This window comes from Sphaeramia orbicularis, chromosome 21 (assembly GCF_902148855.1).
Source record: "Sphaeramia orbicularis chromosome 21, fSphaOr1.1, whole genome shotgun sequence".
In the NCBI taxonomy this organism is placed as follows: Eukaryota; Metazoa; Chordata; class Actinopteri; order Kurtiformes; family Apogonidae; genus Sphaeramia; species Sphaeramia orbicularis.
In genome coordinates this window covers 3,795,078-3,807,703 of record NC_043977.1, presented here as the reverse complement: position 1 = coordinate 3,807,703, position 12,626 = coordinate 3,795,078, and the positions used below count along the sequence as shown (strand labels likewise).

At 34.8% G+C, this 12,626-nt stretch overlaps 1 protein-coding gene across 1 annotated transcript in view; it reads left to right on the top strand.

Annotated features, from left to right (window-relative positions):
- lrp1bb (low density lipoprotein receptor-related protein 1Bb) overlaps positions 1–12,626 on the top strand; it is a 930,516-nt gene that overhangs the window by 443,371 nt on the left and 474,519 nt on the right. Inside the window, exon 12 of the mRNA XM_030124596.1 lies at positions 5,655–5,835. Coding sequence (XP_029980456.1) covers positions 5,655–5,835 — 181 coding nt within the window. The remainder of the gene's footprint in view (positions 1–5,654; positions 5,836–12,626) is intronic.

Sequence of the window (12,626 nt, the reverse complement as noted above, 5' to 3'; positions counted from 1 at the left end):
ATATATATATATATATATATATACACACATATACACACAGGATGTCCCATAAGTCTCCATACATAGGAGACATAATACATTCCATACATATATGGTTCTAACATGTATTTCTTTAGATTTCTTCTTTATAGTTCTTCAGCAGTGGAGGACACTCATTGAAATGTGTTCCTGACAAAATGGCAGTCATATAGAGCATATTATATAAATACAAATGGTTTATGTCAAGAAACGTTTATTTTTCCTATGTATGGAGACTTATGGGACACCCTGTATATATATATTTAGAGGTAATTTGATTGTTTTAATACATGTAAATAGTCTTTATTAAACATTAAAAAGTAAAAAGAAATATGCAAAATCTCATGTAAAGTTAGGGCAAAAAACTGTATTTTCATTACGGAAAATTTCCGTATTTTTATGATATGGTTATTTTCTGTTATTCAACAGTATTGTTTCGGCGCCCCTGCTGCTGGAATATTACCGTTTTTGTTTTTCTTTACTTTTTTTTTTTTTTTTTTTGTAGCGATGTAGAGGTCAACCAATGTGGGTTTACAATTTTTTTTTTTTAAATTTCACAAAAATCATAAAGTCTTATGTCCTCCAATAACACACTAAGGTGGAAATGTTGAATTTCAGAGTGTTTCTTTGAGTAAACTAGAAAGGGTTAATGTTTTACAGCATGATCGGAGGCGGTCTCAGGTGGAATGTTAGAAGCTGTTATCGTAAATGTTTGCAACTGTCAATAGCTTAGAAAAAAAAAGTCAGATAACATCAATGAATGACTGGTTATCAGCACAACACACCACATCAACAATGTCAAATCAATACACCTCATTTTACACGGACTGAATGAAAATAAATGAGCAGAAAAAGTATGCTACACCAGGATAAACATGTTAATTGTAGCTCTAATGATATTAAAAATATTGGACATACAGACATTGTATGAGCTAAAATCACAGCTAATTAACCTCATAATAATAATGACACACAACAATATTTATGCACACTTATTTATCTACATTTCTTTTAACCCTGTAAAGCCTGAACCAGTAAAGCACTGACAGAAAATCCCAGTTCTTTGAAACTGGAGCCTTTATTGGTCCTTTTGAACAACCCATAAAATATTTTTTTAAATATTAATTCCCATGTGTGAGTTTTAATTTTGTATCATATTTGATCCATTGGGTCTCAACGCTCAAATATTATTATTTTTGAACAAACAAAAACATAATATAACACAAACATGTCTAACAAATTGGTAATTCCTTGACTAAATGGTCAAAATTCTGCCTCCTTCCTCATTAATTCCTCACTGTCCTCACATCTCTGACTCTTTTTCAGCAAAATCTGCAACAAATTTGAGCTGACTGTTGCACCAGTTGAGTATTTGTCTCTCACATGTCTCAGTTATAGTTATAATGGACTTATTTATTAACTGTTTGTTTCTGTAATTGTTTAACCTTGTTTTTACTTTTAGCGCCCCCCCCACCCCTGAAGGAGCCATTGCTCTTTGATCAGGCTGCATTTGTTAAAAAAGAATCTGTTCTTAATTACACTGGTCTACAAGGAAAATGCTTCCAGAATAAAAGTAATGAAATTTTACCACATGAGAGTCACTGATAAAGAAAAATCAAGTCCAAAATGCTGGTTGGCTGAATTTTCCAAGACACAGCCTTGGGTCAAAATGTGAAATTCAAGAATTAACGAGAGAATGGGTTTGACTCCAAAGGAATATTTGTCTCAGAGCTACAAGATCTACTTCAAAACACTGTCTGCACATTAGAATACATTCACTTTACAGGGTCTATTTAGTGGAAGATTTATAAAACTATTATAGAAATGTACATAAACCAATATATATGTGGAATAACACTTCATCATATACCTTGAAAACATCAGCAAACCGGCACTTTTGTCATTTATTTTCCATTTAATCTTATTAAAATACGTAACATTTAGCACATTTAATGTCTGAAGCTAATCATTTCGAAAAAAAACTGCAGACTAGTGTTGCTTGCCTGGGTAAATAAAGGTTAAATAAATAATAAAAATTAATGTCAGTCTTGTAGAGTCACTAAAGGCCTCTGGTGAATGAACTCCTCCCCCTGGTGGATTATCTGTGTATTGCTTGTATCTAATTGTATACAGCAGGTTTTTCAAGAAAAAAATATCACCCTGATCATGTCGAGGGCTTCAGAACTCATGGATCAAATATGATACGTTTGGTGTTATAGAGTTAATGATCATAACGGTAATATTTGTCTGGCACATATTACACAAATTCCTGTTCTAACGGATCAAACTCATTTTTATATCTGTGTGTGTGTGTGTGTGTGTGTGTGTGTCAAGGTTATAATAGTTTTGGATTTTTCAATATAGTTTAGTTTTATTTAGTTTTTACTTTTTTTTTCTCTTTAATTCAGTTAGTTTTAACCCTTTCGTGCACAGTGGTCACTCCAGTGGACAGTTGTTCTCCAGCTGTTCTCTTGTATATTCATGAGTTTTGTTGTTTTAGTTCCATATGGGCCAACACAGTGGACACTTATGCATAAACCCGGATTAACCATATGGGCAACTGGGCAATTGCCCAGGGGCCCGGGACCTCTGAAGGGCCCTGGGTAGCTCGGGCATAACAAAAATATCTGGTTATCTTTTGCTTATAAATGAAACTGTCCGCTGCCCGGAGCCATTGCACTGCACAGAAACCCTGCTCCTGCTGTCTGTGACCGTGAGCTGACACCCTCTCCTCATTGGTCAGTCCAAAAACCGAATCAGCGGTGACGCAAATCAACGTGCGTGCGCTGAGCGGGATGTGAGACGTCAAGAACTATGTGACATACGCGAATGAAAACATTGCAAACATGGAGAAGCAGCTAAGTGGGAGCGCCAAACGAAAATTGAAAAAGGAGAGGGACATTAAAAAAGCTGAAAATTTAAACATTGCACTTCCTTTAACTCTCTTGTTGAATTCTGAGGTGACAAGGGGATTTCTGTTTAAAATTCATATCTGATTATGTTTGTGTTTTGTCTGTGGGCTTTTTCTGACAATTCAATACATTTGTGTTGGCAAAAAGTGTTCCTAAATAAATACTGGATACTTTGGAAATGGTTTCTTATTTATTTTTTGTGAAAATGGAGGACACTTCCCTCTCTTTCTAATGTAGTGGATCAATTTTAGATTATACTGATGCTAATGTGTTTTGTTTTCATATCATCATATGCAAGTGAGTGGCCTTGACAAGAGGCTATAGTGGTGCACTTGTAGTTCTATGAGCATTTACACATTTGTACATCAAAATGCATTTGATGATAGTTAGATATTGAAGTTTGGGGTATATTTACATATATTCCTGGAACTTATTCTGTATTTTGCCAGATTATAGGGATCCTGGGGTTGTGATGATGGGGCCCTTGAGTATTGTTGCCCCGGGTACAATGAAGCGTTAATCTGGCCCTGCTTATGCATCATGTAACTTTGCTGTTCTGGATAAACCTGATCTGCAGTAACATGTTTGAGTGTAAATCAATTGTTATTAGACTGTAATTATTTCTTTTTTTTTTTTTTTTTTTTCCATTTTATTCATTTATTCCAATCTAAATGATTGGAAAGGAGCAGGATGAAGAAAACTTCTACTACCTGCCCCTTTCTTGAAACATCTGCTTCCATCAGCTACGTTGCCATTACAGTTATTACAGTAAACACTTTACCTGATAGTCAATGCAAATAAAACAAATCCAGCATTCATAAGTTAAATTATGTCATTCCATGCTTTTATAAAGCTTCTCTCTTCTTTCCTTATACAACCTCTTAAACTGAACAATATTTGTCTGGCTCTTCTCTTTCACTGCCAAATAATTCCACATCCTGACACCCACAACACACACATTTTCTTCACGTTAGTCTGCACCCTTTGCTTTTTAAAATTAAACCTATGTTCTTCATCCTGTGATACTAAAACAAATAATCTCTGCAAGTTTGCGGCAAAAGTCCATCTCTCGCTCTAAACACAATCAGCAATGTCCTTAATTCAACCAACTCTTTAAACTAAGCAATCCTGATTTAATAACCAACTCATTTGTATGTTCCCTGAAATTAACATTAGACATGATTGTTATTGCTCTTTTCTGTAATAAAAATATATCATTTTTTCTTGAACAAAATGGTTTTTTTTTGTATATTATCTCCATGAAGTGAGTAATAACTAGTATTAGAGTAGGTTTAAATATGAGAAAACGTCAGATTAGCTGCATTAAAAGTGTTTTTATGTCATAGTTTTCACAGTATATCAGTAAATACATGTTTCTTGGCTTCAAAAATGCATCGTGTCCATTTGAATGGACATTTTTGCAACTCAATGAAAATTAGGTTCATAAAAAGCTGTCAATCACATTGTTTTTTGGGTTTTTTTTTTCCATGCCTACAGAGAAATAAAAACGGGGGAAAAATCATGATTAAGGTTCTCATAATTCATGCATGAAAGAGTTAATTAGTTTTTAGAGCAGGTTTGCTAGTTTTTATTAGTTTTAATTTTTTTCTAAATGCTTAGTTTTAGTTTAGTTGTCTCTTTTCTCTTCTTCTCTGTCGTCGTATTCAAATAAATCCCAGACAGGACTCTGCTGCTTTAGTCTCCATGTTTCCAGGTAGAGTGGGGACCAGAAGACGACTGGAAACCACAAGTGACGGACCAGAAAGTGTCGTATGGTGCTGCCAGATACAATTGCTAGAACGAAATAAATCGCTTTCGTATCAATCTGACGTTGACAAAGACAAAAAATGAAGGGAATTTTATCCATAATTTTTATACGTTTTAGTTTCAGTTATAATTTTTTTCTTTTAGTTATAGTTTTTATTTATTTCAGCGAAAATGTTTTTTCAGTTCTAGTTTTTGTCATTTTGTTAGTTTTTGTTAACAATAACACTGGTCAACAACAAATTTATTTAAGTTTTTTGAGCTGATTTCGAATAATTTTGGTGCTGAATCCAAAAATCACATTCATTTTGCTCAATCAGGTCAACTTTCTGAACTATGCTACATATTGGCTTTTTAACATTTTTGCTTACATTTATGGGCATTTTCACATCATATGATACAAAATACTTTCATATTTCTTGCAATAAACGAGTTCTGAAGATTTTACTTTTGCCAATTTATGATGAATGTTTTTTTTTAATATTACAGGTGAATGAAATGGCTTCGACTAGAAGATCTTGCAAAAATAAGCCTGATGTATTCTGCTCCATCTGCGGTGAATACACCATTGTACCGAACAGGAATCCTGTTAGAAAATAATTTTTTTTCTCTTAAAACCTATTGTGGGTGAGAACTGTATAAAAAAATCAACTGATAAAGTCACAAAAATGTAATCAATTTTGTGAGAAGATCAAATTTTTCAAAATCAAATTAGCAAAAAAACCTGACCTGATTGAGAAAAACAGATGTCATTTTTGGATTTAGCGGTGCAAAATGGTCCGAAATCAGTTGAAAAAACCTGGACAACTTGCAAAAACCATTTTTTTGGAATCCAGTGTAATAACCTTGGTCTGTGTATGTATATTTTTCCTGTTACTTTAATTATACTTGCACCGAGCAGCTGTAACACACAATAATTTCCCCTGAAAATATTCTGACAACAATGTATTTCTTCTGTAGAACTCGACAACGTGGAAGGCATCTCAGTGGACTGGATCGGGAAGAACTTGTACTGGACCAACGACGGCTACAGGAAGACCATCAGCGTTGCCAGATTGGAACGAGCCTCCCATACCAGGAAGACTCTGCTGGAAGGAAACATGTCACATCCCCGGGCCATCGTGGTTGACCCACTTAACAGGCAAGAAAAAAACAAAAACAGATCACACAGCTTTGTGTCTGACCAGTTAGCAGTCTGGTTTTCTCGAGTAAATAAGTGTTTGATCTGAGAAAACATGCATTTAGAAGAGTAGAAGGTTTTAAAGGAAATAATGTCATCACAGAATGCATCAGGGTGCTTCTATGAAACTGGGTTGAACCCATCGTGTCCACTGGTGTTACACGCAGAACCTGAACATTTAAACACATATAAATCACAAATGATTTTGCGACAAGGTTATTATCATTAACGAAAACTAATGAAATGTCAAAAACTAGAATTAAAAAAACATTTTCATTAACTGAAATAAATAAAAATTATAATTAAAATTAAAAATGACAACTAAATGAAACTGTATTGTGTGCTAATTTTCATGTCCTATTGACCGTGTTACATGCGGATTTTTGTATTTAAATTAAACTAAAAAATATAAGTGTGTTTTATATGAAAAATACTTTCTCTTTTACCTCAGTAAATATTGATTTTTGAAATAGACCCAACGTGCTTCCAAACCTGCTTCATAACATTCGTCTCCATCTGGTTTTTAGTCCTTTTGTCCGGTTTTTAGGACCAGTTTCATAGAAGCATCCATCACCATGTCCATTTCTCCCACAATTCTGTGTACACGACGTATGGAACAACAGAGCCATTAATTAACATATAAGATTAAAAACGCTTTAAAATGCAAATTCATTGAGTGCCCTCAGGATTGGAAGGATTAACACTTTAAGGCTTAAATGGTATTAACACAGCAAATCCATAGCAGTCTGATATTGGTTTTCAAGCCATAAGTGGGGCCGACAAACATTTCCCCAAATTCAATTAACCGGAAAAAAAAAAAAATTATATTGCAGGACACTAATGTGGATGTTTCCTCCGCCTGTTTCCAACACCAGTATCAGTCCCATCGTATCGCAGATGGAAGTGGCCCTTATGTCCACCGGTGTTCTGTCTTGGCACAGACTCCAGCGCCATAACATTAAACACTTACACACATAGATTTGAATGCATTATAGTGATGCTTCTGCCACGTGTAAATATAAAAAAACACATTAAAGATAGATCTGTGTACTGAGGTTACAATAGTTTTGGATTTTTCATTATAGTTTAGTTTTATTTAGTTTGGACTTTTTTTTTCTCTAATTCAGTTCGTTTTAATTCATTTTTAGAGCAGATTTGCTAGTTTTTATTAGTTTTCATTTTTTTCCAAAATGCTTAGTTTTAGTTTAGTTTTAATATTAATTTCAGTTTTGTCGTATCTTTTCTCCTCTTTGCCGTCGTATTCAAATAAATCCCAGACAGGACTCTGCTGTTTTCTCCCAACTTCAGTCTTTAACTTCAGAGAAGACCACTAAACGACAAGTGATGAAAAGTGACGAACCGTGAAGTACCGTATGGTGCCGCTAGCTAAAATTGCTGGAGCGAAATAAATCGCTTTTGTATCAATCTGACAATGACAAAAACAAAGGGAATTTGATCCATAATTTTTATATGTTTTGTAGTTTTTGTAAGCACACAATACAGTTTCAGTTAGTTATTGTTTTTTTCTTTTAATTATAGTTTTTATTTATTTCAGTGAACAATTTTTTTTTTTTTCAATTCTAGTTTTTGTCATTTCATTAGTTTTCGTTAACGATAATAACCTTGGCACAGACTCCAACGCCATAACATTAAACACTTACGCACATAGATTTTAATGCATTATAGTGATGCTTCTGCCACGTGTAAATATAAAAAAAAAACATTCAAGATAGATCTGTGTACCAACGTTCTAATAGGTTTGGATTTTTCATTATAGCTTAGTTTTATTTAGTTTTGACTTTTTTTTTTTTTATCTCTAATTCAGTTTGTTTTATTTCATTTTTAGAACAGGTTTGCTAATTTTTATTAGTTTTTTTTTTTTTTTCTAAATGCTTAATTTTAGTTTAGTGGTCTCTTTTCTCTTCTTCTCTGTCGTCGTATTCAAATAAATCCCAGACAGGACTCTGCTGCTTTCTCCCAACTTTAGTCTCCATGTTTCCAGGTAGAGTGGGGACCAGATGACGACTGGAAACCACAAGTGAAGGACTGTGAAGTACCGAATGGTGCCGCTAGATAAAATTGCTAGAGCGAAATAAATCGCTTTTATATCAATCCAACACTGACAAAGACGAAAACAAAGGGAATTTTATCCATAATTTTTATACGTTACAGGGTGGGGAAGCAAAATGTACAATATTTTGAGGCAGGGATTGAAAGACAGTGTATGACCGATTAGTTTATTGAAAGTCATGAGAATTTATTTGCCACAAGAACATGTCCATAATAGAAAATGTTTTTATTCTATGTGTCCTCCTTCTTTCTCAATAACTGCCTTCACACGCTTCCTGAAACTTGCGCAAGTGTTCCTCAAATATTCAGGTGACAACTTCTCCCATTCTTCTTTAATAGTATCTTCCAGACTTTCTGGTAATAGTTTTGCTCATAGTCATTCTCTTCTTTCCATTAGAAACAGTCTTTATGGACACTCCAACTATTTTTGAAATCTCCTTTGGTGTGACGAGTGCATTCAGCAAATCACACACTCTTTGACGTTTGCTTTCCTGATTACTCATATGGGCAAAAGTTTGTGAAAAGGTATGGATAATAGTGTTAGGTATGATTATGACATCAGTATATGTTTGGTTTCAAAACAATTGACGTAGTGTCTGCTGAGAAAAAACAACTAAATGTTCATTGTAAATTTTGCTTCCCCACCCTGTAGTTTTGTAAACACACGATACAGTTTCAGTTAATTGTCATTTTTTTCTTTTAATTATGTTTTTATTTATTTCAGTTAATAAAAATGTTTTTACAATACTAGTTTTTGTCTTTTTGTTATTTTTTAACGATAATAACCTTGGCACAGACTCCAACGCCATAACATTAAACACTTACGCACATAGATTTTAATGCATTATAGTGATGCTTCTGCCACCTGTAAATATAAAAAACAAACATTGAAGAGAGGTCTGTGTTCACTTTCAGAAATGAAATTCCACGATGGCCTTTGCTCCAAATGTTATTAAGACGCACAGCGGTAACAGACGCCCACTGCCATTCTGGTCTTTTTCCTCAGATCTGAGGGTTAATAACTTTTCCTCTGACCCTCCCACTGACGGTACACACGATAAGAAAAGCAAGTTTTGTGCTTGGGAGGAAGCCTCAGAAGCCTGAAGCAGACGGCCTTTTGATCTCTATCTGCTCTGCTGGAAGGGTCTCTTCAGGTGAAATGGATGCAACTCTCCAACTGATTTCTTGGTTGCATTCCGGCGACCTTATTTTCCGCTCCGTTTGTCACCTCCAGTCTGTGTTGACACGATAAGGACCACTAGTGTCAAGTTAACACCGCCGTCCCTCTCTATCTTTGCTGCATTAGCAAACTCATACATGTATTTACATACGAGCTCCACACCTGTAGTCCCTCTGAAACGGTCTGTTCACTGTTAGACACTGCCTGGCCCAAGAATAAGTCTTACAGCGGGGGTCTCAAACTCATTTTCTTTCAGGGGCCACATTCAGCCCGATTTGATCTGAAGTGGGCCGGACCAGTGAAATAAGAACAGAATAACCTATAAATAATGACAACTCCAAATATTTGTCGTTGTTTTAGTGTAAAGAAAAACAAAACATTTATAAAAATACTTACTTTTCTAAACCGTCCAAGCAAAAAAGATGTGAATAAACTGAAAAAAACTGAAATTTCTGAAGAAAAATCAGTGCAATTTTAACAATATTCTGCCTCCACTTCTCATTAGTCCATGTGCATTCTGGATCAGATCTGCAAAGACACTAAACACTGAGGAACAGAAGGAAAAGAGTTCAAACTGGGCTGAATTTTCTTCAGACATTTCAGGTTGTTCATATTTGTTCAGGTTATTCACATTTTACTGGTACAGGATAATTTGTAAATGTAAATATTTTCATAATTTAATGTTATTTTTTGCACTAAAATGAAGGACAAAAATTGAAGTTGTTAATTCCAGATTTTTTTGCTTAATTCAAGATTGTTTGCAAAATTTAACCTCCTGAGACCCAGGAAATGTCAGCAAAGTACCAGTTTTTTGTTTTTATTAAATCAGTGCCTATATTGGAAACATCATGATGCAACAGTTTTTTTCAGACGCAGTTTTTAAAATTTTTATGGAATGTCCTTTGTGGTGGACAGTTTTCTTTTCTTTTTTTTCTTTTGTATAAAGTTGTGAAACTCTGGTCCACAAATGTGGACAGAAAACCCGTAGCTGGGTCTGAGGAGGTTAAGATGTTTTTTTGTTGTGCTTAATTCAAGATTTTTTTGGGGCCTAATTCAAGATTCTTTTACCTAGCTAAAGGTTTTTTTTTTTGCTTAATTCAACATTTTTTCCTTAATTCAAGATTTTTTTTTTTTTTTTTTTTGCTTAATTCAGTTCAAGACTGGAATTTTTGCACTTTGCACAAACATCCCACAGGCCAGATTGGAACCTGGATCATGGTCACGTATGACTTTTTCTCCCCATGACAGAGCTTTAAGCTGCTTTGTAGATGATGCAGCCAACCGTGTTCACAGACGATAGTTTCTGAAAGTGTGTCGGTGTCCGTGCAGGGAGTTCCAGGCTGGTTTTAATGCAGTGCTGCCTGAGGACCTGAAGGTCACGGCTGTCCAGTATTGATTTGGTCTCGTCCGTTGCACATGGTGATTTCGACTGGCTCTCAGAATGTCTGGATTTGAAAATGCACTGGAAATGAAGAGAGTCAAAGTCTTGAATAATTTTACGAGGAACCTGATTCTGAAATTGTTCCAAAACTTGTAGACTGTTTTTGACAGTTGTTCTTTTTCTCGAGGGTGGTCTTTTTATAGATTATATTACATTAAATGAGATAGAATTTCCACCCTACATTTTAGGATACGCGGCCATCAAATTCAAAATGATCTATATTCTATTAGAGCAAAATACGGGGTTATGAGATTTGCACATCATTAAATTCAATTTTGTTTTGTTTTATAATTTTATTTTTTCATTTGGGGAAATACTTTACAACCAAGTAAAACAAAACTAAACAACAAACAGCTAAGCACATTTGTATATCATGTCTGAAAAATCAACAATGGTAAAACATGAAATTTCACATAAACACATTTCATATAAGTTCTCTGTTTAGAAAAAAAACCCCAAAAACCTATGTCATCCCTTGTTTAGTTATATTTTGTAAAATAACATACAAAAAGACGTCACACTTTTCCCCTTTTTTTCACTCTTCTTGTTTCAAAATCCACACAAGTTTCCACTCCAGTACATTCAACCAGTACAAATAGAACTTGTCATTTCCAGTTTAGTTAAATCTGACCTCAGTGGGGTGATACTTACCGTCCATTTTGACCACATTTCCATAAATGTGTCCTGCTTTACTTTTAATGAAAAGGACAGTTTCTCCATTACATAGATTTCATAGGTTGCTTTTAACCAGTCTTCGTGTTGTGGTGCATCTGGTTGGAGTCACTTCCATGTCAGAGCTTTTTTCCCTCCAATAAGTTGTAGTCTCATTAAATATTTGTCTCCTTTAGTTTGAATGTTCGGTGTTATGGCTGCCATGTACAATGTCAAAGCATCAGATGGGGCTGTGGTCTTAAATATTGCATCTTCGAGTACCTACACTGGTCAACAACAAATCTATTGTTTCAGTTTTTTGAGCTGATTTAGGATAATTTTGGTGTGCTGAATCCAAAAATCACATTCATTTTGCTCAATCAGGTCAACTTTCTGAACTATGCTACATATTGGCTTTTTAACATTTTTGCTTACATTTATGGGCATTTTCACACCATATGATACAAAATTCTTTCATATTTCTTGCAATAAACGAGTTCTGAAGATTTTACTTTTGCCAATTTATGATTAGTGTTTTTTTTAATATTACAGGTGAATGAAATGGCTTCGACTAGAAGATCTTGCGAAAATAAGCCTGACGTATTCTGCTACATCTGCGGTGAATACACCATTGTACCTAACAGGAATCAAGTCATAAGTTTCATAAAGTGTGCTTACCAATCTTATTTTGGTATTAATTATTATATTTTGTGAGAAGATCAAATTTTTCAAAATCAAATTAGCAAAAAAAACCTGACCTGATTGAGAAAAACAGATGTCATTTTTGGATTTAGCGGTGCAAAATGGTCCGAATTCAGTTGAAAAAACCTGGACAACTTGCAAAAAACTTTTTTTTGTAACCCAGTGTTATTATTCCAAACAATTGTGAATGTTCTTCCAGAATGACTTGAGTTTTGGACATTCCCAAAATAGATGGTAGTGATTAGCTACAGCTGATCCACATGAATTCTGTTTTTATTTGCATTATACAGAACATCCCACCTTTTCAGGAATCGGGGTTACATGCACACGCTCCAAAGATGGGACTGAAATAAAATTCCAGGTTGCATAAATTAAATATGAGACACCATTTGTGCAGTGCGTTCTTCCTGGAACACACACAGTAATAACCTTTCTCTTTCAACACTGCGACTGTATGATGCCTCTGTCCATTTTCCTACTGTGTGTGTCCATGTCTGTGTGTGTGTGTGTGCGTGTGTGTGTGTGTGTGTGTGTGTGTGTGTGTGTGTGTGTGTGTGTGTGTGTGTGTGTGTGGGAGCGTGAAGCGATCCGCGTTGAATAATTCATGAGGTCGTAAAGATGACTTGGAGACACGGGGAGTCTTCATTCACCTCCATATCCGATTCTGTTTCATCTTCCCTTAGCCAGCCCTCTATCATTGATGAGAAA